The sequence below is a fragment of the Salminus brasiliensis genome, chromosome 2 (genome assembly GCF_030463535.1).
Source record: "Salminus brasiliensis chromosome 2, fSalBra1.hap2, whole genome shotgun sequence".
In the NCBI taxonomy this organism is placed as follows: Eukaryota; Metazoa; Chordata; class Actinopteri; order Characiformes; family Bryconidae; genus Salminus; species Salminus brasiliensis.
Window position 1 is genome coordinate 35,885,762 of NC_132879.1, and position 27,272 is coordinate 35,913,033.

Consider the following 27,272-nt stretch of genomic DNA (forward strand, 5'->3'; position numbering starts at 1 on the left):
AGTCTCTCATGTAGCTAACATTAATCTTTATATGACTCTGTTGCTGGAATTCATGGCTTGCGTTACTGATTTGGTTTTGACCACCCAGTGCTGCTCTCTAGTGGTGAAAAAAAATTAAAAAGCTTTAGGTGCATGTTTTTATTTTATAAAAAAGACACCTCAGTATGTCCAAAGTGAATAATTACATCATAAAGATGTTGTCCTCTATAGCATGTGCCGTTATTTTATTAAAACCATAATATTTCGCTCCCATTCTAAACGGCAAAATTAACTTTTTGTTCACTTGTGTGTGTGTGTGTATATATATATATATATATATATATTAGTAAATAGTGTTGTGTTCACCCTTCAACAAATGGCTTTCAAATGACATCATCAGAACATAGAAAATAAAACTTGATAACATTTGACCTGGCTATACATTTAATTTAGGATTAGCCACTATAACTTGTGTTTGGAAATAGTTTCCCCCACCTTTTCTTCTTGTACTGGTATGTTAAATTCTGTTTAACATGCCAGTCTCTGAAATGTTCGTCCATTGCGAAACAGCCCCCAATTTTTCTAATATCACTATTGGATTCAGTTGTTGAGATGTAAACCAAGCACTCATTCTCACTCGTGTTTAGTGAAAAATGGACTCCATACACAGCGGTGGTGATTAGCCCTTCTAATGAATGCATTGAACTACTTATGTTGCACCTTTTGCTGACACAGATGTTCAAATTCATACACACAGATTGCCTAGTCCATGTAGAGAAATATTTCCATTAGAACATCTTTCTAGACTTTCTAGAGCAGATAAACTCGAACATGTGGGAAATAGCTGTGGCAGAGTCTTGTCGTGTTGGACCGGATGCTGTGATACCAACACGAGAACAGTTTGTGTAAAGGGTGGGTGGGGTCAACCACAGTGCTGGTTGCTTTGCGGATGCTGCGGGCGGTGTAAATGTCCATGATGGATGGGAGAGAGACTCTGATGATCTTGGGTCTTGCGGTCAGAGACGGTGCAGTTCCCAAACCAGGCAGTGATGTAGCTGCTCAGGACGCTTTCTATGGTGCCTTTGTAGAAGATGGTGAGGATGAGTGGAGGGAGACGGGCCCTTCCCAGCTTCCTGAGGAAGTAGAGACGCTGCTGGGCTTTCTTGACTGTAGGGCTGGTGTTCAGGGTCCAGGTGAGGTTCTCTGCTAAGTGGACACCAATGTTGAGGCCAGAGTGGTTGTGTCGTGCTCTCCTGAAGTCAACAACCATTTCCTTGGTCTTGTCTACATTCAGGTGAAGGTTGTTAACTTTACACCAGTCTGTCGCCGCTGCACCTCCTCTTCAACTATGAGCACTGTGCCGGGAATGTTGTCCGGTCCTGCAGCAGTGGATTAACTCTGTGCAGAGTTTTCCTCACATCCACCGCAGTCAGACACAGAATTGATCAAAGGCATCTCACCAACGTGTGGACCGTTGTTTTCTGCATCCACGACCCCTGCGAGCGAGCGAGCTGAACCTAGGAAAGTTGACCCGCGTTTCTATAAACAGCGGAAAGGCTAGGAGAAGGCCGGCGGATTGTATTGAGGGCAGAGCGGTCTCTGGCTTCTGTCGGCAGACTATTTGGTTTAACGGGCCCGCTCTGGAGTGGGACTCCTCAGTGTTTTGACCTGCCCTGAGCGCAGGGCACTCGGTGTCAGGCGCTGGCGTAAGTGCCCGTGGTTTGTTTTTTCCCCATAAATGGAAGAGCTTGATGAGTAGAGAGCTGTGCAGGTCACGGTCGATGACCCTTGAAGGACGTTCACTTCTTTGGAATGGTCTTAAACACTCAGTCAACCTTACCCCCCCCCCCTCCTCCACCACCACCCCGTCTCTCGGAAGACCCGTGAAAGGTGGCGCAGGGCCGTAAGTTTTCTCTACATGGAGCGACACCTGCCTTTGACGTACCCTCTGTTGCTAAATAGGCCTTTATGAGTCTTGTACAACTGCAGGTACCCCTGTGAAAAGCAGTGCTGTATACAGTGGATTAATTACCCTGCCACAGGTGTGCGACTGCCTGATCCACTTACCGAACCGCTCAATCCCATCATGCATTTAATTATGAATAGACTTTGTCTTTATAATAAGGTAATTTGTTGGAAAAGGTTATCTGTCTTCATATGTAAAATCTTTTTTTCTAATATGAATCATTCTGAATGTTAATTCTAATTTAATTCTCAATGTTATGTTTTTTTGCGGCGTGTATCATTTTAGATACATATACTAATATATGTTGTTCATGTTTTCATCTGTTTTTCTGTCAATTGACATGTTTGTGTTATAATACATTTTCTAATCAAAAGACTTTTACTTCGTAAAATAATTCATTACATGATGAAAAAGGTCATTAGTAAATATCTAATAGAAACTAAAATGCTGGTGGTAAATATTGAATTATCTTATATACATATATATATATATATACTACATAAATTGTTCATTCCATCTTTCATCTACAGGAAAAAATGAAAACTGACAAAGACCTTAAAGGTTTGGTCTACAAGGTAGTTGATAAAGGTTTTTTTTAGCAGGGTAAAGCTGGCCACATCCAAAAGGCACCGCAACCGGGTGGACATTTCAATAATGGCATCACCTGCTTTTGTTCGTAAATTTCTGCCTCGAGAACTCGACATTATCCGATTAATATATCACCCTCACATTGTTGAGGTGCATGATGTTTTTGAGATGCCTAGAGGACGAGTGTTCATTGTGATGGAGGCTGCTGCAACTGATCTCAAGAAAAAGATCCAGAAGCTCCATCGCGTTCCCATCACCCAGGCCAAAACATGGTTTTCCCAGCTCGTCAGTGCCGTGGCCTATCTGCACCAGCTGAACATTGTCCATCGAGACCTGAAATGTGAGAATGTCCTGCTGACTGCTGATGGCCAGGTCAAACTGACTGACTTTGGTTTAGTACGCTTTTCAACAACTGACCTAAGTCGTACGTTTTGGTGCACCTGAGGTTCTCTTAAAAAAAAGATCCAAAAAAAGGTGACTATGGAGCAAGGGCGTCACCGGGACCCTGTCTTTCAGAGACGTCAATAGGAATAAAAATAGGAAAAAAATCATGGCTGCTTTCATTAAATTGCTCAGTCTGGCAACACCAGTACAATCATAGCACAACATCACTTTGTTCACCATACGTAAAAAATTGTGTTGGATCAACGTAAAATCAGAAGTTGGCATAACTAAAAAAACTAATGCAAACTGTTGCCTTAATTTTGTTTGTTGGCCCTGATGCATTATTTTTTAGAATGAGACTTTCTAGTGTTTGTGATGTTGTACACTCCAAAGTCGACAAAGTAGAAGCAGCCTGCCAAGACAATACAACAAAGACGAAGGTGACCTTCTTCTTTGGACTCGTCGACGGCACCGTTAGTTTATCCTAAACGTGTCCAGCCGGACAGCCGTCCACAGAACCAAGAAGACCCCCGAAAGTCAAACAGAAATGCCTTTAAAGGTCTTACAGCATGATGATGCTTAACGGCTCTGCGTGGACTCTAAAAAGCCTTGTTTTTTGATGGTGCAGACAGACGCATCAGGTACTGCAGCTCTTTATTACCTTTAGTACTTTTTACTTTTTTAATGTATCCCCTACCCTATTTATTGTTTAGTGTCATTTTCCTTTAGTTTAAGACTGTGTTCTGTGTTTTTTGTTACTTGTCCTACGTGTTGCTCTCACCAAGACAAATTCCTTGTATGTGTAACATACTTGGTGAAATAAAGAGATTCTGATTCTGATTCTGCACTGGAAATAGTGCTGCTGCAAGGACAGGTACAGGATGAAAATCCTCATGGCTGAAAAAAACCCAGCACGACCCGCTTAAGCTGGTTAAATGGTTTAACCAGATAGCAAACCTTTATTCAGATAGACAGATTTTTTTTCTTAATTTCTAAATTTCATAATTTTCTAGATTCTATTTTTCTGTATTTCTACTTCAATTTATTCCACATTTATGTATTTATTTATGTATTTCCATAGTTATTCGTTTCTGTATTTGAATATTTCTACATTTATATCTGTTTTGCATTTCTTTATTTATTAATTTATCTAATCTTTTTTAAACGTTCCCTTATTTATTTATTTCTGCATTTCCTAATTTGTATATTGGCTCATGTATTTTCCCATTTTTATATTCATTCCATTCTGTATTTTATATTTATTTATTTCTCTACTTCAACATTTTTACATTTTTCATTTATTATGGTTGCCCCTTACAAAACAATCATGTGTGCTTCCAAAGCCATGCGAAGTGGCCAAAACACTCCCAGAGAAATACATAGAAATCTGTCTGTAATTTTTAACTCCTCTACATTCACCAAATGTGTCACAATTGTTGAACTAATAATGTAGTTTAATGCTTTACGCCTTTTCAATCTCACAGTTTTCGCAAAAGTATTGTACATTTTCCCCATAAAAATGTATGGTGGATACAATGAGCAGCTCTACCACACTCTAGCTCTTTTCTCTACTTTTAGGATGAGCTGAAGTGACAAAACTAATCATTCATCAAGACCTGACTTCACTGATGCTTTCCCAGATAGCAAAAGTATGTTGAATTAACGTTCATTGTCCATATAATAATTAAATAATTAATTATTTAAAATTAATTCAACGTTATGTTTCGATTTACCCAGATGAAATATTGCTTATTATTGATTTATGGTTGTTTTGTGGTTGAAGGGACGTTGAATCAGCGCATAAATCAGTGGCTTTTCATTCAATCAATATAAACATGAATATAATATCCACGATATAGATCAACACAGTAAAGTATACATCAGAATTATAAACACTAATAAACGAAGTAAACTAATCATATGCATATTTTAAGTTTACATTTACTAGTGGTCTCTTTTTTAGCATTATTATATGTTAATAATTCATTTCTGGGTCTAACAAAAAAGTTTTAAACTCACAATAAAAAGTGTTTATTAAAATGTATTTAATGAAGTTGATAAGTGCTATTTAACTAAATTTGAGTAAACTTGCATTTCAACAGTATAACATGCACTAAATTCTAATGTGTGTAGCAATTGTGTGTAGCAGATTATTCTAAATAATAAAATAATATAAAACGAATATTAAAATATGACATATATGAGATTCAAAATGACACAAAATTACAGAGGGTTCAATTACATTAAAATATGTGACCATGGAACACATCATAGTCTCCCCTTTAACTGCAACCACACTTCTGTACATATAGTGCTATGAAAAAATATTTGTCCTTTCCTAGTACTTCTGTTTTTGCAACTGTCAGTTCAGTTCAATCTACCAGCCACACCCAGGCATGATTACCTGAATCTACACATCTCCTAGAACCTGTCTGGCAATCTGAAGCAGGATAGACGTTTTTCAAAAAGCAGTAGATGAAGCCACGTTCTGAAGATATTCAGAACTATCATGTTTATAGATTTTATAAAGCGTCGGTTTGGGGGAACATGTATGTATTCTATTCTTCTTCTTCTTCTTATTATTATTATTAGTAGTAGTAGTAGTAGTAGTAGTAGTATATGATATTATATTTCTTAGATTTAAAAAAGTATTTAGTTTTACACTTGGCCAGATCGGAGAGCAACAGGTCTAAACTTGACTAATTTAAGTTCCTCAGAGCTCAGACTCAGATTTTCACATAAAGTTACTTTGCACTCTGAAAAAAGAAACATCCAGAACTTCAGCAATGCAGAACTGCTCTTAATTTGTTCTATAGACAAATACTGACACTCCTCCAGATCACTCCTCCTGCTCACTCCTCTCGCCCACTCCTCCAGGTCTTTCCTCCAGCTGGGTTGCTGTTCCGGGCACACATACATACATACACACACACACGCACACACACACACACACACAGACACACACATTATAGATTATATACACTTCCATCTCCGTCTATAAGGGTTTATTCTTCACTAACACTGTTTATTTAAACCAAATCAACAGTGGCCAATTTTTTTATGATCTATTCAGCTGAATGTCTCCCGATAGCTGGGCTTTATAGACACTTCTGAACAGGATGCTGGAAATGTATTGTAGCAGAAATAAATATATTACAGCACTGATGTTAAACAGTACAATGAGGATGTGTATATTATTATATATATATATAATAATAATCACTGACGGAAAGTCGCATTGATGGTGAACAAGAGGAACATTTTCACATCTGAGGGGGAGCCGAAGCGTCGGTCTCCTTGTTTCCTGCATCACTGTGAGCTGTGGGAGACCAGGATCTGCCTCCACCACCGGCCCACGGAGCGGGACTTTCCCTTCAGAATTGAACCCAACCAGTTTGTTATCATTCCCGGGAGCCGCGTTAGCCGTGTTAGACCCGTCATACTGCAACCAGCCAGCAGAGGCGCTAAAGCCGTGGTGTCTTCACTTTTCAGAGAAGATGTGCTGCCCATGTTTTCTACAGTCATTGATTGCAAGCTTTACGAACTGTCTAAGCTGGGCCACCATTCTGTGTTCTTCAGGAAATATAGCAACCACCTAGCAACAACTCGTTATAGCAGCCACACAGTAACAGCATCACCATTACAACCACATAGCAGCCACTTAGCAACACCAAAGCACTTTTTTCTATAATTATACATTTTATTTTTTGTTTATGTATTTCCACATTTCATCTCCATTTTATGTATTAAAACATCTACAGAATTGCTGGCCTCACTGTATTAAAATATGTCTTAAAATATCTAAAGAACTGCAGGCCTCACTTGCCTCAGTTGAGGTCTATATACAAGATTTCACAGTAAGAGGGTCACTGGGCAAAAATGGCATCCATGGGAGAATTGACTTGAAGTCCACTTCCGAATGGCTCCAAATAATTAAAGTGACCCAGTCTGAAGGAGATGACATAACTGTATCTGTTAGAGCAAAATCATGGATGTCACACATGTTTTATTATTATTTTACAAAACAGACCCATGTTTATAAAGAGTAGCACACTAACAAGGACACAGATTACTTACAATTGGCCTCTACCTGTGGAAGTTGTAAAATCAACAGAGAATTTTGGCTTTGAAACTTAAACTTAAAGAACTTTTACTTTGCTGGTGTTCAACAATAATACTGACTGGAACATTGTGTAATCGATGCTAAACCAATGATGCAAGGGAGCTGAGTGATTTTCCAAGGCACCATATTCACTGAAATGCACATTTTATAACATGTGATAAATTTTCTGGTTATACTGTCCATGTCCCAAAGAACTTGTTGTTGGAATAGCTGGAAATGAAGGTCTTGTGTTTGGAGGCTATCCAGGAAATGTAACTGTCAGTAATTGTCATCACGTTACTGAAAACCACTACTGTAACAAATTTATTCTAGCGATCTGGAATAAAAACACCAACTATGTGTTATTTTTTACATGAATAAAACTACGTAAAGTTAAAAATAGCAATGTTTTCATAAGCAGCAGAATTTTCTAAAAGTCATTTTTATTTTTCATTATTGACAGACTAGTAACAGACCTTTTTTTCTGATTTATCAAGATCATAAAAGGTCAACTAGTCAGTTATAAGATTGTCAGTTACAGCTGTACTGTAGTGTAAGGGTGTTGTTTGTGTAAGAATGCTGGTGCAAATTGGCTGCTTTAGTTTCAGTTGTTTAGTATCAGTTGTGTTTCTGTTGTTTTTATGCTGCTTTCTTTGGTTTGCATGTTTCTTGTGATGTTTGCCCATTTGTTGCAAGTGACTTTTGTTCATGTCTTTGTAGCTGTAGGAATTTCTGAGCCAGCTGCATGTATTGCTCTTCACTTCAGCATAGATGTTTACGCTGGTCCGCTGTGGAAGTTTCACTAGCCCACTGTTGGTGTGGCTCTGCATTGAAACGATGATATTTTGTCAGCCTGCTGTCAAAGCTGTGTACAGTAAAAGAAATGAAAACAACTAGAATTTAACAATATTTAATCTTATGTATCTCATTCAAATGATCAGTTCCACTGCTGCATCATTTAAGGTTAAAAGAAATGTTGAATAAGAAGCTGACAAATAAGAACCCAACTAAAAAACTTAAAATACATAAGTACAAACTTCTGAAAACAAACAAACAAAAAAAACACGTTTTGTTACACTGCAACTGATGCAGCAGCTATCTTAACTTAAACTGAGTAACCAGGACCCAGTGTCATGCCGGGTCAGGCGGGGCAGTGAGAACACATGGAAACACTTGCAGGGTTGGACAATGCAAAACAACACAAGGAATCACAGAAACGCAGTACAGCAGAGGTACAGCAATCTAAGGGTCATAACGTGAAAACAGACAGAACTTGACAACACTGTCTGGGCAACGCAAGACACCTGGGACTGGGAGGGCTCTGAACGGTATAATAGGGAATACATGAACTGGGCAAACATGAACTGAGGGGCAGAGCTAATTCAGGGCAACGACAGACTGAAACACCTTGGCTTAAGAAGCCCCAGTCCCAAGTGTTTGTTGTCTACTTAACGACCTCCGGAATCCCGATTCCTTAAATGGGCAAGGGGGCGGAGTCTGGGGATCGCCCCGGGCCTGACACCCAGATATTCTTTCTCCGCACTGTTCCCTTACTATGGGATCAATTTCTACTATGCTGCTTATGTTCTGACAAAGAAAATGTTTTAGCAGATTCATTTTTTAAATGAACGAGTTTTAACAATTAAAAACAAATTGAAAACATTTGTTTTAAACTAAAAACATCATCAATTTCAACTGAAATATGGATCTTCACTGAGATGTTAGTAAATACTATTTAAAAAACTTAAATGTTAAATTCTGAGTTTTAATCGTGTAAACAGCAAGAAAGGGTCACGCTAAAATAGCCTTTATACAGTACAATCAACCTACACCCAAAAGTCCCGCCCATGTCGTGTTTTCATTGGTCCGATACTCTGTCACTCAGTGGATTCCCCCTTCTGCCCCCCTGCAGTCTTTTTGCAGCACAGCTTCTCTATTTATTATTACTCTTCATTTAGTTCAGTCTGACTGACTGGAAAACCTGAAAATACACATTTCTAATCCTAATTAGTGTATTTTTTTACTTGTAGGTATTTCATTAAAAAAATCCACAAATAAAACCTAGATTTTCCAAATAAGACTAACAATTATGTCATATCTGTGCAGTAATAATAATACTCGTTTTATGTAATTTTGAAAATGTATTTTTTAGTACTGAAACATCAATAATGAAGATGAAGAAAAATAAAATTTCTATAGTTATTCTTATTATTATATATTTTTACGTCAGTAGTAGTAATTAAAATGTTTCAATACAATAACAAATCAACACAAAAACAAATCCCTCCGTTATTCTAATTAACATTTATATTGTACATTATATTTATTCTTAATAATATTTGTTGTTGTTCTTCTTCTTCTTCTTCTTCTTACTATTATTATTATATATGTTATATATTGTAGAATATTGGATTATTATATATATTATTATATTATATCGTATAACGTAGTTATTTTCTGGGGGGGGGGGTCGTTTTTTTTATAAAAAGTTTAAAAGTTTAAAAGTGGGCATGTCCCAGTGAAAGCGAGAGATTGTGTGTGTGTGTGTGTGTGTGTTATATTCACTGGTTGCCGTTTTGACAATGGGCAAAGCTTTCCTTTGCAGACAGAAGGATGAACAGTGTTTACAGCCACTGCACAGCGGTACAGCTAACTTCAGCCTCCCCGTACATTTAACTTCACTGTGAGTGTATCAGTACCCCGACCCTTCAAAGCCTTCCAATAAACGTTGATTCAATGGCAGAAGTTCAACAAAAACTGATGCCTATGAGAGTTTATTTAATGTTAATTCTTATCTGGGTTCACTTTCGGGGCTGCATGCCATCAAATCCTCCTCTCAGAAATAATGTTTAACATCGTTTGGCGGGACCGCATTTGGATTCAGGCGTTGCTACGGGTTACCAGCAATCACCTTTTCACAGGAATTATTTGCATTTAGGATAACTTTAAATAAATGCAATCATTCATAAGAAGTGTGTGTTTGATTAGGTTTATTTTCATCTAAAATAATTATGTACACATATTTAATTACAGAGGAAGTGCAGAAGGAGGGCAAATACTTTTTCACAGGTCTGTGTGTACCTACACTAGGTTAAAGTGTAAGGTCCACTGTGTCTGAGATACACTGTGTGTACAGACAGTCATATACACTCAGTGGAAGCTGAGGAGCAGCCAATCGGCCCTGCCATTGTGACGTCACGAGGTTGACGTCACGCTCCTATAAAAAGGCGCGGCGCTCTCTCACTGAGCCAGTTAGGATTCAGCACCTTGAAAGACGGTTGATTCCTACGTGCACACTGACACTGAGGTCATCTGATTGATGCTCGTATCTAGAGCCACTTCATTTAGAACCAGATATTAAGGATCTAGATCCACAGAGAATAATGGACACCGACAAAGACCTTAAAGGTTTGGGCTTTAATGTAATTAGTGACCTTGGTGAAGGGGTTTTCAGTAAGGTCAAGCTGGCCACATCCGAAAGGCACTGCAACAATGTGGCCATTAAAATTATGGACCGCACATTGGCATCACCTGCTTTTGTTCGGAAATTTCTGCCTCGAGAACTCGACATTATCCGATTAATATATCACCCTCACATTGTTGAGGTGCATGATGTTTTTGAGATACCTAGCGGACGAGTGTTCATTGTGATGGAGGCTGCTGCAACTGATCTCAAGAAAAAGATCCAGGAGCTCCATCGCGTTCCCATCACCCAGGCCAAAACATGGTTTTCCCAGCTCGTCAGTGCCGTGGCCTATCTGCACCAGCTGAACATTGTCCATCGAGACCTGAAATGTGAGAATGTCCTGCTGACTGCTGATGGCCAGGTCAAACTGACTGACTTTGGTTTAGTACGCTTTTCAACAACTGACCTAAGTCGTACGTTTTGGTGCACTCCTCGCTACGCTGCACCTGAGGTTCTCTTAAAGAAGCCTTATGATCCCAAAAAGGCTGATGTATGGAGTTTGGGCGTGATCCTGTACGTCATGGTCACCGGGACCCTGCCCTTTAGAGACGTCAGTAGGAAAAACATCCCATTTCTCCAGCGAGAAGCACTGACGTATCCAGACGGGATCAGAGTGGAGCAGCCCTGTCGCTCCTTCATCTCGTATATGCTGCAGTATAAACCCGAGAGACGTCCTACAGTGGCAGAGGTGGCAGCACACCCATGGCTGCAGTTGACACAAGAACCGTAAGTATGAATTTGCAGGTTTATGTATATATATGAACTGCATTTTGGTTATATTCTATTTTATAGATTGTGTGTAAATCAGATTATATATGTGTGTGAACATACACTTAACTGTATTTTCATCAACAGATCTCCGGAGGAGAATGTGTTTGGAGCTCGGTGCAAGAAGGACATTCAGCAGCAGCAGCAGCAGCAGCAGCATCAGACTGCTGAAGTTGATGTGAAGGAAACAAAGGACGATTCATCCACAGTCAGCTGTCTTCACTCGTCTGTAACCGATGCCTTTACACAGGACACCACTAATTGTTTGGAGAAACCCATCAGGTATGTTTGTTTGTTTGTTTATTTAGTTGTTGTTTACACACTATTCATGAATTTCTTTACTAATTAATATATTTATTATTATTGTGTATCTTGGCTGCCACCATTAAACCTCTCAGTCTGGCAACACCCGTACAAAGGATGCACACTTTGTGTATTGTACATATTATGCACTGATAAAGGTCAGTTTAAATGAAGACCTTTTTTTTGTAAATATGAAACAGGTAAAGTACAGTAACACTTCACTAACAATAAGTTAATAATCAAAGATGACTCATTTTCCACATTTATTCTCTACCATCTCCAGACTTACAGGCAGGTTTACTGTGGTACCCGTCGATGAAGATGAGGGAAGTAGGAGTCATCCAGATTCCGAGCCACTCCAGGAAGATGACGGCAGTAGAGCTGGTGCAAGTCTGACTTGCAGAAGTGTAGAAGGTGTGGAGGAGGAGTATGGCTGCTTCAGCTGTGCTCCATTTTGTGCTGCACTTAAAAGAGCAGCTAATGCTTTTGTTGTAGCTCCAATTTTTTAGAGGCTCCCAGTCACTGGAAGCTGAAGAAGTGCTGCACAGGTAACTCTGTGGTGCCGGACTCCTCCTCTTCTTCCCAGCAGGATGCTTGTCATTCTGCTCCCTCTACAGAAGCTCCTGCTTGTTCATTTTCTGAGCCAAGAAGACAAGAAGATGGGACTCCAGACATTACGCTCTGTGGGACAGTGGTTGAGGAGAAAGCTGACCTCCCACAGCCCACGCTGAAGGAGGAAACCAGGAGGTTGAGATTCCCCCACTTTAAGGTATGTGATTTGAGTGCTGGGTGATTGTAAAAGCCTCAGATTTCAGACCATAACATCACTTCAAATATCAAATATAATAATGTTTCATTGGATTAATCTTTTTCATCTTTTCCCTCCAACAGATCCTGAAGAAAAAGATTCACCCTTTTTAAACGCGGCGAAAATCCTGGGAATGATAAACTGGTTGGGTTCAATTCTGAAGGGAAAGTCCCGCTCCGTGGGCCGGTGGTGGAGGCAGATCCTGGTCTCCCACAGCTCACAGTGATGCAGGAAACAAGGAGGCCGACGCTTCGGCTCCCCCTCAAATTATTCCAACAGAATTTCAACTTTAAGGTATGTATTATCAGTTATCATTAATACACACATTCATTCTGACCAGTGGTCTTCATTTATACACATGCTTTAGATTTTAAACCACCTTCTTCATGGTTTAATCTTTTCTAAATAACTGTAACATTTCTATTATTCAGGTTGGAGGAGTGAAGCCAGAGGAGAGAGCCCGGGAGAGAGAGGCTGTAGGAGAGAGCCTAGAAAAACGTGGCCGGAGGAACAAACCTGGAGGAGTGAGTCTGGAACAGCAAGAACAGAGGAGCTGTGAGCCCAGAGGAGTGAGCGTGGAAGAGGACGAGCCTGGAGGAGTATTCTAAAGGAGTGAGCTGGCGGAGCATCTGTGTTTACAATAAATTAAGAGCAGTTCTGCATTGCTGATGTTCTGGATGTTTCTTTTTTAAAGAGTAAAACTGGTGTCTGAGCTCTGAGGATATAACTTGCTCAGAATTTAGCTCCCATTCCGAGAAATGAACCAGATACACCCATGTCACAAGGCACCAAAATCCCATCTTTAGCATGTTATAGAATAACTATTATTGTTAATAATTAATTTAAGGTGTCACCTTTTAAATGTACTAAGATAGGATAAGATAATCCTTTATTAGTCCCACAGTGGGGAAATTCTCAGTGTCACAGCAGAAATGGATAGCAAGACACTCAACACAAAAAACATAGATAAATAATATACACTATATACACAATATAAATAAGAAGTAAAAAAGCAATAGCAATATTATTTACAGATTATTGCAAATTACTCTTAATTGCACATGTGGGAGGGGGGAGGTGGTGGTATTGCACATAGTATTTTTACATTGAGGGACCTCTGTTCCCTGAACATGTGTGTGTAGTTAAGTGTGTGTGAGTGTGTGTGTATGTGGTCCGCCGGGAGCAGTGCTGGTTGTGGAGTCTGATGGCAGCAGGAAGGAAGTACCTGCGATACCGCTCCTTCACACACTTAGGGTGAAGCAGCCTGTCACTAAAGGAGCTGCCCAGTGCTGCCAGAGTCTCATGCATGGGGTGGGAGCTGTTCTCCAGCATGGATGCCAGCTTGAATGTCATCCTCCTGTCTCCCACCACCTGCACTGGGTCTAAGGACCCCAGGACAGAGCCGGCCCTCTTTATGAGCTTATTCAGTCTTTTCTTATCTGCCGTCGAGATGCTATTGCCCCAGCAGACCACTCCATAAAAGATGGCAGATGCCACCACTGTGTCGAAGAAAGTCCTCAGGAGTGCTCCCTGCACTCCAAAGGACCTCAATCTCCTCAGTGGGTAGAGTCTGCTCTGGCCTTTCTTGTAGAGTGCAGCAGTTTTGACTGACCAGTCCAGTTTGTTGTTCAGATGAACACCCAGGTATTTATAAGAGTCCACACTCTCGATGTTCATACCCTGGATGTTCACTGATGGAGGGGGGTGTCTGCACCTGCAGAAATCCACCACCAGTTCTTTGGTCTTTCCAGCGTTTATCTGAAGGTGGTTCTGCAGACATCAGTCCGCAAAGTCCTGGATACGTTCTCTGTACTCGCTGTCCTCCTCATTGGTTATGAGGCCGACGATCGCTGAGTCATCAGAGAACTTCTGGAGGTGACAGGTCGGTGAGCTGTACGTGAAGTCAGCAGTGTACAGGGTGAAGAGGAACCGTGCCAAAACTGCTCCTTGAGGGGCTTCTGTGCTGCTGACCACCATATCGGAGACACTGTCCCAGCTTGTCCTTCAGGAGCCCTGGCTGTATGGTGTTAAAAGCACTGGAGAAATCGAAGAAAGTGATCTTCACAGTGCTGCCGGGCTTCCCCAGGTGAGAAAGAGCTCTGTGTACTAAGCACTGTCTTTATGTAATAAACTGTTTCAAAAAGTAACAGTCTTTTAAGGTTCTTTAGTAATACTTACAAGAAATCTTATTTTATTTTTGATTACAGTGGCCTTATTTCCACTGCAGAGCCAAATGGTAACTAAGGCTGTGCCTTACTGCTCCGCTCCTGTTCTACATATTCGCGTTGCTAAATCAGAATGAGGACGTGCACAACGTCTCTTATATTTATGCAACAGTCTCTTTCTTCAGTCTTGCACTACAAGTACAAGGCTACTGTAGCTATATGTAATCTGCATGTATGAATCATATTCGTATCAAACCATGCCAAGGAGGCAATTTTTAAAATGTTGTATGGCAAATCATTTTGGAATTCAGTTAAACACGACGAAGTGACAACTTCAGCACATAGTTAAGCTAACACTACATAGACAGATACGCTATATTGCCAAAAGTATTAATTCACCCATTCAAATCATTTTGACCAACATGGGAATTCCATATAAGCTGCAGGCCTATATCCGTTTACTATGGCAGTCACAATCCACATGCTTTTTCGTTATGAGGGAAAATTTTATGCTATATTAAATGCAAGCAAATTGTGATGCAAAAGTGATGCAATTTTGAATAAGAGAGATGTCTACATGTGTAGGAAAGGTAAGAAACCTACTTGTTTCTGATCATACACCAGACATGGACAGGGTCTAGGGAGGCTCTGCAGTCTCATAGACTGCTGTACACACTTGTTGTCACTTGTTAATCAGAGAGCTTGTAATCAGTCCTGCTATGAAACTGGACACAGACACTGAAGACGTTCCTGCTTCAGCAGACTTTTAGCTCAATTTAAAACACTGTTACTGTACTATTCTGCAATGGCACATTCTCATTCTTATCTTTAATAGCATATATTTTATATATATATATATATATATATATATATATATATATATATATATATATAATTTAGTATTCCTTTCTTGTTAATTATTGATTTTTTTAGCTTAATTTGTAATGCTTTTAAAATATTGTCTTTGCTTTTACTGTTTTTATGTCTTTGTATTTTCATTGTTCTTTGAATTGTCACTGTGTATGAAAGGTCCTTTCACAAATAAACCCGCCTTGTTGACGGAGTGGTTGAGGCAGGCCGCATGTGCAAAAGGGCGTAGGCAAAACACAGCTGATCAGGTTCTTAATCACGTTGCAGTAAAATTGTAATATTACAGTTCTGTGCTGAAAGTGGATGGAATGTGAGGACATCTTTAGTCATCACCAGCGTCCAGATTATAGTGCCCAGATCTTATTGTGAGATCTTCATTAAACATGATGGCCATTAAGCGTTGTTCTACTTTAGGTATCACCTTAGGTATGGTCAGGACATACCCAAAGAATACCCAAAGTTTGTGCCTTCTAAAACTGCTTTAACAACTCAGTGCTGCTCCCCAGTGGTGCCACTACGATACTGAGAACTGGGGTTAGTTTATGTTGGTTTCTATCTCTGTGTCTGTATGTACCCTTTAGCTTCCATAACAAAAATCAGTATAGAAAAATCTATATAGAATATAACATTAGTTTGTAGCTGGAATCCATTATTGTTCAATTCCTTTTAAAACAACTATTTGTCTTTTGTCTTTAAATATCAGTAGATAATAAAAGTAGATAATCAAATCATAACATGTGTTCCATACTTCCTGCTATTTAAAACATTAAATATATTATTATTATTGTTGTTGTTTTTGTTGTTGTTGTTGTTTTCTTCTGTTCCACTATTTTCTTCTTATTAATAGTATTCACAGTTGATGTTTAACAGGCAGTTTTCAGTCATCTCCAGAACAAATTACAAAATGTCTCACATGACTACTACACAACTTTACCACAATGCAATGACAGCAGTGTCAATTATTATACAACATATCATTTCAATGAGGTTTATTTAAATAACCAGTGTCACAAGCCACATACACACAACGTAATCTCAAAACATGAGACAATAAGCAGCCCTTGCCTAATTATAGATTTTGTCATTTTTTAAGTGAAAGGAAGCTGCATTAAGAACAACCATAAGCTTTTGAATGTAGCTGGTTAAGGATCTGAACTGAATTAGTGGTGCACCGTTCTACTATGCAGCACTGCTTACACAATCATAATCTCCAAGTACCCTGACTTAAGCATCACTCACAATCTGGGGGTGGATCTGAAACATAATGTGCATTAAAAAGGCCCTGGATATCCCTGAACTAGAAGCATTGTACAGGAAACAGTGGTTGACAACTGCTAAACCATACAAATCTAAAAATACAGACTGTACATATAACTATTATACACAACAATCAACAGTAACAAACACACAAATATCTAAACTAAGGACAAGAACAGGAAGATCAGATCTTCATTCTTACAGGATACAAGGATTCAGGGCAAATCTTTCACACAAAATAAACTGACTGTGTTTCTCACTTCTGTTTCCAGTACTGTAGAAAAATCACCAACACTGATCTAGAACAAACCAAACAAAGAGGTTAATGAAGAAACAGGTAACAGAATAAAGAACAACTGCTGATGTTCTGTGCTCGACTTTGCTTCATATTTTTATTCAACTGAACAAACTCACTATAATGTCTTAAATATGTTGTTAAAGGACCTTATTTAAAAATATGTATATTATATATGTATTATACAGTGAGGAAACACCCTGCGACTTTGCAAGTTCTCCCACTTAGAAATCATGGAGGGGTCTGAAATTCATCCAGAATGCAGCGGCACGGGTCGTCTTCAATGTCCCAAAATTCAGCCATGTCACTCCACTGCTGCGTTCTCTCCACTGGCTTCCTGTAGCTGCCCGCATCAGATTCAAAACCCTGACGCTGGCCTACAAAGCCAAGAATGGACCAGCCCCTCCGTATCTGATGGCAATGGTCAAAAGCTGATCCGCACCAAGAGGCCTTTGAGCTTTAAATACGGCTCGGCTCGACCCGCCATCCCTCAAAATCCGCGGAAAAGACAAGCGTCCAGGCTTTTTTCTGTCCTGCACCAAAGTGGTGGAACAAGCTTCCCCTGGGTGTCCGAACGGCAGAGTCGCTCACTGTCTTCAAATGCAGACTGAATGCTGACCCACCTCTTCAGAGAGTACTTGGACGAATAGAGTACTATGGTCGCCTTATTGTCTTGTGTTTAGCAATGTCTAAAGCTTAGAGGTATCTTTTGAATTATTAGTCTATTCTAACTAGCTAAGGCTTTTCTTGGGTAAATAGCAAAGCACTTTGTAAGTCGCTCTGGATAAGAGCGTCTGCTAAATGCCGTAAATGTAAATGTAAATTTTCATCTTAGGTGCATGTCCACTGTGAGAGACATAATCAAAAAAAAAATCCGGAAATCACAATGTATGATTTTTTAAGAATTTATTTGTGTGTTACTACTGCAAATAAGTATTTGAACACCTGCCAATCAGCAAAAATTCTGGTCCTCAAAGACCTGTTAGTCCGCCTCTAAAAAGTCCACCTCCACTCCACTTATTATTCTAAATTAGAAGCACCTGTTTGAGGTCGTTAGCTGCATACAGACACCTGTCCACCCCACACAATCAGTAATACTCCAACTACTAACATGGCTAAGACCAAAGAGCTGTCCAAAGACACCAGAGACAAAATTGTAGACCTCCACAAGGCTGGAAAGGGCTATGGGGCAATTGCCAAGCAGAAAAAAGGTGAAAAAAGTGGTGAAAAAAGGTGAAAAAAGATCAACTGTTGGAGCAATTATTAGAAAATGGAAGAAGCTAAACATGACTGTCAATCTCCCTCGGACTGGGGCTCCATGCAAGATCTCACCTCGTGGCATATCAATGATCCTAAGAAAGGTGAGGAATCAGCCCAGAACTACACGGGAGGAGCTGGTCAAACCTGAAGAGAGCTGGCACCACTGTTTCCAAGGTTACTGTGGGTAATACACTAAGACGTCATAGTTTAAAGTCATGCATGGCACGGAAGGTTCCCCTGCTTAAATCAGCACATGTCCAGGCCCGTCTTAAGTTTGCCCATGACCATTTGGATGATCCAGAGGAGTCATGGGAGAAAGTTCTGTGGTCAGATGAGACCAAAATAGAACTTTTTGGTCTTAATTCTACTCACCGTGTTTGGAGGACGAAGAATGATGAGTACCATCCCAAAAACACCATCTCTACTGTGAAGCATGGGGGTGGAAGCACCATGCTTTGGGGGTGTTTTTCTGCACATGGAACAGGACAACTGCACTAGCCAGTCTTCAGACCTAAACCCTACTGTTAAAGGCTACTGTACCAAATATTAACATTGATTTTCACAGGTGTTCAAATACTTATTTGCAGCAGTAACACACAAATAAATTATTAAAAAATCATACATTGTGATTTCCGGATTCTTTTTAGATTATGTCTCTCACAGTGGACATGCACCTAAGATGAAAATTTCAGACCCCTTCATGATTTCTAAGTGGGAGAACTTGCAAAGTCGCAGGGTGTTCAAATACTTATTTTCCTCACTGTATATGTATATGTATATATGTACTTATATAAAATATATGTATTTATATGTATGTATATTTATTAATATGTCTTTTTGCCCCCACAGTTGCTGAGTGTAATTAAATTTTACACAAATTCACACTTTGAGCTCCCCCTTAATGACAGCTGTACACATGCATTTGTTGACAAGCTGAAGGATTCAGAACCTTGAAAGAATCTTGCCGACTAATGTGGCAGAGTAGTGTTACAGGATTTCACACAAATATGACAAATAGGGTTAAGCAGTTCTCCCAAGAGCCCCTCTGCAGCTCCACCAAAGTTACCAAGTTCAGTAGCAGCATTCCCAGAGGCAAAATTATACCATAGAAAATTATGTTCAAAGCTGTTGTTTTCTTTTAGATAAAATTGCTATGAAGCTATTGCTACTAAAATGTGCCCTTTGACTATGGGTACCCAAACGTTTCAGAAATGTGGAATCTAGTACACTAACTGATCTAAAAGCGTGTATAGCTATTTCAACCTGTTATAAGTCTGTACTGTTACAGAGAATAAAGACATTGTCAGCACTGGACTCAATCTTTACTGTCGCACATTCAGACTGCAAAGAGAAATAAAATCTGAATCAGAAATACATTATTGATCCCAGGAGAGAAATTGCAGAAGACTGGTTACCTTGAGTGAGGTTACATTTATGCTGACGTCCTGCGTTCCCACAATGTTACAGATGATAGCAGTGGATATAACTTTCTGTCTCACACACTCAAACTGCTTCTCTTCCTGCAGACCCCACACCTTTACATCCTCATCCCTCATATTCAACCTGTCTTGCTTTTTCTACACAGCCAGAGAGAGAAATAGTTCAGCGTTCATGTCTAAGAATGTGTGAATCTGTGTTCTGTTAAGCAACTTTTATGTCTTTTAAGAAACTTACATTAATGAAAACCAACACATCATTAAATTCCAGAGAGGTGGAGAAGCTGATGAATTCTGGATCTGGGAAGGTAATGAGTGTATCTACACAGTCCACTGATGAGTTTCCCACTCTGAGAGAGACACTGAATGACCCATAACCCTCCCCTACCATGAGAGGAGGAGTGTTAAACCACAGACCCTGATAGAGAGAGGGGATTAGTGTAATACATGTAATATATTTCATAAGTGGAATAAAATGAAGTACAATAAAGATGAAGGACAGTAGTAAGCCTGCAGATATTTTACCTCACTGCTTTGGCTTGACCTGACACCGATTTCTTTTTTATTCACTATGATGTTTTCAACGTACTGCAGACTCGTCCCCAGCACTTGAATTGTCCTCCCCCCACTGATGGACACATATTAAATGTCAAACATGCTGTCAGCAGCACTGCAGCAGGAAACCGTTTCAATTTTAGTCCAACAACAGTCCGAGTGCTCAGATCAACATTATAGAAAAGAGGAAGACTCAAAGAACAGACAATAAGCTTTCTGCAGTAAAAACAAGAGAGTATTACATCATCTGACTTTTGGGTAATTTTGTTCTTTACCTGGCCCAGGTGATTCTAGGCTGCAGTCCAGTACATGTGGGCTGGGGGCCATATGTGATGGTGGTTTTGCTGTGACAACGGCTGTCTGCTGTGACCACACACACCATTGCATTTCCTTTATGTCCACTCGGAATATTGAACTTCAGAGTGTCACTGGAGCGCTCAATCACTGGCGTCCTAGAAATAACATATACATAACCTTGTAAACACATATATACACACAGTTATGTACATACGAGTGCATCTACAAAAATATGACAAATATATATTGAAGAGTGACACTCACTCTTTTGAATCACACTCCTTTAACCATTGGAAATTAATTTTCATGACTGATTCCAGATTTTTCCCTCTTATTGTTGCATTGTTTTTTCCATGAATGGAGACTTGATTAGGCCACAAAGACATGATCTCTGGCTGATGATGGTAATAAAGAGAGGACAACATTAGATGCTTACTATGAGATCAGTTACAAACAGCACGTTTAAGACATGGTAGAATAAGAGCACAAGTATAGAGAGATTGCACTAGGTTCCTTAAATCTGTTAACTGCATTGCTCTCTGGGCCTATCATGATAATTATTGAGTTATCGTACAATATATAGACATGACCTAGATGATTTATGCTGACCTCAGTATTGCCCAACATTGTGTTTACTTGCATATGTACTGTAAAATGTCATCACTCAGTATAGTGAGTATCAGAACACAGCCACTAACAGCACAAAAGGCGAATGGTCAATCTTTAAATGACAATGGTAATACATAGAGCATGGTCACACATCTAAAGTGACATCACTCTGGTGTTTCAGTGGAGAGCAAAGTTTGTCTCCCTTTTTTTTTGACTCAAAAATATGATCTGTTCTGAATTGTGAGTTTAATCTATTACACCTTAAGCAACAGGTGAAGACGTGTTACTCAAACTAATAGCTGTTTTTCTCCCAAAGAATACATAATTCCAGCCAGAAAGTTTGGAAGTTAAGTCTGAAGACACTTGATTTTACGGATCTGGTGTGGATCTGAACATTTTGGCTTTCAGCAGAGTGAGCGAGGAGAGCCAACTTAGTTTAAAAACAGTGTTTTTATTTTATTCACGTTTTATTTACTTACTAAATTGAAACATTTGAAATTACAATTTCAATGTCTGAATATTCCTAACTATGAAAAAAGTTCCTTAAAGGAAAAAATGTTCCTTAAAGGATGTAATTGCATTATTACAATTTATCGTCCAAAAAATAGTTATCATGACAGATCTATTGCTCCCTTTACAGGGTTAAATGCCCTAAGTCCTATAAAGTTGTCTTTGTTAGTGCTCTTTAAAGTTCTGGATTGGTGAGCCTCAAACTAATCCTTGCTGTAAAAGGACTAGGCTTTCTAGGTTTCTAGGCATTTATCAACAATCAAGTCGATTAAATAAAACATGAAATTTACAAAAAGATTTTCTACAATTTCTTTTTGCATTCAAGTAAAAATAATTGTATAAATGACTGCATGACTAAATTGCAGGTCATTTTATAGCATGACTAAATTGCAGGTCATTTTATAGTATGAGCAAAACTACACGAGATGTATAAAAGGCAGCAATAGAATTTATTATACTTAATAAAAAATGTGTCATTTTAACCCATCTGTGGTAGTGAACATACACACACACACACACACCCAGAGCGGTGGGCAGCCAACTCCAGCCCCCGGGGAGCAGAGAAGGTAAAGGGCCTTGTTCAAGGGCCCAACAGTGGCTGTTTGCTGAGGCCGGGAATTGAACCCACCCTGTTATCAATAGCCCGGCACTCTAACCGCTGAGCCACCACCGCCCTGTAAAAAACTAATGTTGCAAAATGAAACAACAGAAGACCTGAGCACTTCTCACCCACACTGTGCTCAGCTTCCTTTTTAACCCTCAACTTCCCCCCCTGACAGCCAAAGCATTAATTTCCACTAATGCTGTGAGAGTTTACTTACTTTATATTCCACAGTCAAAAACCCTTTACATATTTTCTACAGAGAAAAGAGAGTTACAGCATTTGTTATTAATGTTTGGATTGTGTCTGTTTTAAAAAGCAAGACTGCTTCTACTAAAGAGGTTTCTTGCCTTTGCTAAGTCAGCAATCCACAAATCATTCAAATCAAGAGTTACACTAAATTTAGAGATGCACAGAGCTACATTCACAGCAATACATAGCATAGAGCACATTATAAATATATATGACATTTTAAAAGAAATGAAGTGGCAGTGCCTCTGCTCAGTCTGGGTGTATGTAAGAGACTGTTACACGATCTTACCTGAATGTCTGCCTGTGGTTCAGAACCATTAGTCCAGCTGCACTCCTGACTACTTGAGGACCAGTAACACCCTGCTGCGACACATGCTACACACCTGCATATAACATATACAGCACATCCAACCCCCAAGAGCAAAATCTTAACAGACAAATTTGCTTTCACTCTGAAATGTTGGATATTTAAAGACTGAACAAGTTTTAGAGTAGACATGCTGTGCATGTGTATTGACAATTTCACCTGAAGCGGCCCTACATGCCACAAACTGTCCAGTCTGATTACAAATCCTGTCTACTGATCCAAATCTTCTTACTTAGCATATGAAGAGGTATCTTTGATGTCTGGGCATCTCCTCAGATTCAGGATCTCTGTGATTTTCTGATCTCCTACAGTGACCGTTGCTGTGACTCTGAGGCCTGGATGTGAAAAGATATCACTGTCTAGCTGCACATGTTGAGTTATGTGATTTCTTGTGTGCTGTGAAAATATATCACTGTGCATTGTGCACTTTACACAAATTAAGCTGTTTGATTTTTTCTGAGCTGTTCACTAAATGTGTCAAAGGTAAAAAAAAGTATAAAGATAGGCTAAACTGTGAATGCACTGACCTTCAGGAGGCAAGCGCTGGATGGAGAAGTTGCAGGAACAGCTGGGGAATACTGAGACTTTTTCACACAGATCCACATGTTCTGCCTTCATACTACACTTTAAAGGAGGGCGGCCTGAACCCTGTGCACTTAGGTAGAGATTCAGACTGACCTGAACAAGAGCAGAGCAATAGGTGAGAAATGGTGTCATTTATATATATATATATATATATATATATATATATATATATATATATATATATATATATATCAAAATATATCAAAGAGATATATAAAGAGACCAATAATGTACCTCTTCGGAGATCGCAGCTACTTGAAAAGTAATCAAGTCTTTCTGAAATACATTCTCAGGAATGGAGATCCAAGTGGAGTTCAAACACTCATCCAGAGTAGAGCACCTACAGTGACCCAACAGAATCACACAAGGAGAGAAGTCAACACCCACTCGTTCTTAGCTCCCCCTAGCACTAGCAATGCTCCTTATACTAGGAGGGCAAGGACTTAACATTGCCACCGCCATTGTGGAATGCTGTGCAGCCAACACGCTCAAAGGAAAGCACCAGGTCCCCAGCTCTGACATACCAGCTATCAGACTTCTGTGCCAACCAACATCACTAAGAATGTTAGGCCCTGGACCACAGTAGTAGTGCATTAGACCACTGAGCCATTTGGAGCCCCCAAGATTTACCGCCCACAATTTAACATAACAAACGAGTGCCGGGGAGCAGAGGGGGTACATGCCGGGCATGTGTGCTCACTGTCACTGTCTGTGTGTGTGTGTTTACTGCCCAAATGGGTTAAAGCAATCTATTCATTAATAATGGAAAAGCTCAGTGCCTCAAACTAATTCTACATTTCAGTAAAAGGCTTGGGGAGCAGAGGGGGTACATGCCGGGCATTTGTGCTCACTGTCACTGTCTGTGTGTGTGTGTGTGTCAGACAGCATATGAACTACTGTGTAGGCTTTAGCCATAGCTGACAATGTCTACATATAAATGAATGTTCAATATCAGTCATTATAGAGTGTGCCAAATAAAGACTGAGCACAGCCATGCCTATAAAATGGTTATCACAAGTCCTAAGCTTATTTGGTATTTTTACAAGGTAGACACCACAACTCCCCCATACAACATATGCCTTATATAACATATATGGGTTATCAAACTGAACATTCAGTGTGCACGAGAGCACATGTGGAAAGAAAAGATGAGAAACCTACTTGTTTGTGGTTATACACCAACCACATAGAGGGTCCAGAGATGAGCGGCAATCTATCAAACTGCTGTACACACCACACTGGGTCACAGCCACCCGCCTAATCTACACAACACACAAACACACTCACCCATAGAGACTCACTCAGACATCACACATACACAGGTGTATCATGGATATATCTGATCTCTTAAGTGTAACACTGAACATATCAGATAGATAGTAGGTGTACAGTTCTACCACTTACTTGATTTCTCAGAGCGATGTAAATGTAATTATGATCCACTGGGTCAAAGTGCATTCTGGGAAACACCATTCTGTCATAGTCAGATCTGTACAGTTCTGTTGCACAGCCACAATTAAAACCCTTATCCAACACCACCTTTCAACATCCAAAACAAAGAAATTAGAAGTTATAACAATAATTAAGTAATTAAGATTAACATGAATATACACTGCTTATATTAGATTTATTCACTTGGTGCTTGAGATGCAATTTTTAATTGTTAGTCGGCTGTGAACTGCTTGAGCCTGAGTGGACTGCACAACTTCCACACCTAGTTTCATCTCCTTACACTATAAAATATACCCCACTGTGGTCTGAGCTTACAAATCCCTCATAACCAACACTGATTTTCTCTCATCTATCACATAAGTAGACTTGCTAGCTTGTACTTCGTATCGTGCTATCTGGTGTCAACCAAAGGCAGATGGGTTTTGCTTTTGGGGTTTTAGTTTCCCTCAAGGTTTATACCTCCTGTTCTCACATAGTTTTTCATTCCACTGTCACATTTAGCTTGCTCAAAAGAGGCTCAGATGTCAGTAAATGAGCTTTGTGACAACGGCCATTGTGAAAAGCGTAAAACAAATATTCTTGAATTGAAATTGAAATTGATATTGAAGCTGATCTCTAAATAACATATGAATACCAACTGGCTAACAATTAAATAAATACATACATACATACATATACACATAGATATTCAGACAAATACAGAGAAAATATAATATTACTAGTTACAAGACCTTCATCAGTTGTCCATTATTAGTTCCAATGTAGATCACAATCCAGGATCCTTTCTTCTCTGCTGCTACAGAGGTCATTGAGCTGTGTCTTAACACCACAGCACGAGGAGCCAGAACAGCATTTCCCCCCTACAAAGACACAAAACATCACGAGCATTAGAAATGTCCAATACTGATCTATTTAATCTGATTCTAAATGCTGAAGACAAAGTGACACACAGTGCAGATACTGCTTAATATTATAAATCATCATTCAGATTTGTTCCACATATCTGTTATCTACTGTATATAGATCCATACATATCTATATTCCAACCTCAGGTGTGCACGCTGGACTACAGGTGAATTGTGAAGGCACTTGGCTTCTGATCTGGCTGAAGTTGTAAATGGCCAGTACAGTGTTCTCCAGCTCTGCTTGCGCAGTGAATACTCCCACCCAGAGAAGCGGAGATCCAGAGGAGATAACAGCAGATGACAGGAGCTTTCGACGGGGTTTATCATCACAGCACTGTAACTCTGCACCTTTCAGAGATTTGGTCATATCTGATTTGATGTTACTGTTCTCCATCCTTAAGACCATCACTGCTGCATCTGCTTCAGGGTTAACGTTCACCAGCAGGTACGAGTGAGAGGGAGATGATGTCTGGAACCCGTCAACCCACTCAACATCTCCTTTTGGTGAAATGCTGGCTAAAACTGAATCCTGTGATTTTGAGAAGATTTCTCCTGGCTGGGAATCCAGAGTGTTCCTCAATCTCACACCACCATCGTCGAGAGATCCACAGTCTTTCTGGTCGGTTTTCTTTTTACCTTGGTCTTCATTCTCTCTGGCAACCAGCATATATGTAGCATTTTTAGGGTTACTTTCATTAAAAACTACTAGAAAAGCGGCAGATGATTCGTCCACAAAAGGTCCAGCAGACACCCCCTCCCTGTAGATACTTCTGGATATATCATCTAGATCAAGAACTTCACAGTAGCCACAGTCAGAGGTCCCACAGCTGATCAGGGTCTTGTTCGCGTCGAAAGGCAGTAAAAGAGTAAGTCTGTTGGGGTGTGTGTGGTTAGATATGTCCTTGTGTTTCTCCACTACTAGATCGTGCTTCATCTGGAGGAGCTGAGAGTCGGTCACAACGAACACTTTCCCGTTTCCAACAACAAAGTTCCTGATATCTCCATTAACGCTCTGCTCCATTAAAGAGAAAACACCGCTTCTAAACAACAGAAGAAGGAGTCCCACTAAAACTGTCCTCATTTTGCCTGAGCGGAGTCTCAAACGCAGAGTGTCCGTCTTCTCCGGGTGTGCAGCTGAGAGAAGATGATCACATCATCAAACCCGTCTTTGCTGAAAGTGGATCGAGGTGAGGACTTCCGTGTTATCTGGGTTTGCAGCATATCTTCAGTCCTCAGCAGATTAAAGTGTGCAACTGTTGAAGTGTGGGATCTTCATTGAACATGATGATGGTGGTTAAGCGTTGTTCCACATTAGGTATCATATCCAGATTATTCTAGATAATCAAATAAGTCTCAGGCAAGTCTCTCATGTAGCTAACATTAATCTTTATATGACTCTGTTGCTGGAATTCATGGCTTGCGTTACTGATTTGGTTTTGACCACCCAGTGCTGCTCTCTAGTGGTGAAAAAAAAATTAAAAAGCTTTAGGTG

The 27,272-nt window shown here is 39.8% G+C and overlaps 2 protein-coding genes across 3 annotated transcripts; one reads left to right on the top strand and one right to left on the bottom strand.

Annotated features, from left to right (window-relative positions):
• Positions 1-10,402: 10,402 nt before the first annotated feature.
• LOC140549684 (testis-specific serine/threonine-protein kinase 6-like) lies at positions 10,403-12,065 on the top strand. The gene is made up of 3 exons (XM_072673433.1): positions 10,403-11,211; positions 11,341-11,535; positions 11,840-12,065. Exons 1-3 carry the CDS (start codon positions 10,403-10,405, stop codon positions 12,063-12,065), a joined length of 1,230 nt encoding a protein of 409 aa, XP_072529534.1.
• A 4,316-nt stretch (positions 12,066-16,381) lies between these two features.
• On the bottom strand, positions 16,382-27,054 carry LOC140549158 (plexin-C1-like). 2 transcript variants are annotated; one of them, XM_072672515.1, is made up of 15 exons: positions 25,923-27,054; positions 25,607-25,735; positions 24,828-24,962; positions 24,585-24,685; positions 23,658-23,763; positions 23,366-23,516; positions 23,071-23,173; positions 22,761-22,854; positions 22,440-22,475; positions 20,764-20,894; positions 20,478-20,654; positions 20,173-20,275; positions 19,886-20,065; positions 19,627-19,788; positions 16,382-16,955 (listed from the first exon to the last, which is right to left on the bottom strand). In XM_072672515.1, exons 1-15 carry the CDS (start codon positions 26,859-26,861, stop codon positions 16,872-16,874), a joined length of 2,631 nt encoding a protein of 876 aa, XP_072528616.1. In that variant the 5' UTR covers positions 26,862-27,054; the 3' UTR covers positions 16,382-16,871. The 2 variants fall into 2 exon arrangements, with proteins under 2 accessions (XP_072528616.1, XP_072528617.1); XM_072672516.1 differs by lacking the exon at positions 22,440-22,475.
• Between the last annotated feature and the right edge of the window lie 218 nt (positions 27,055-27,272).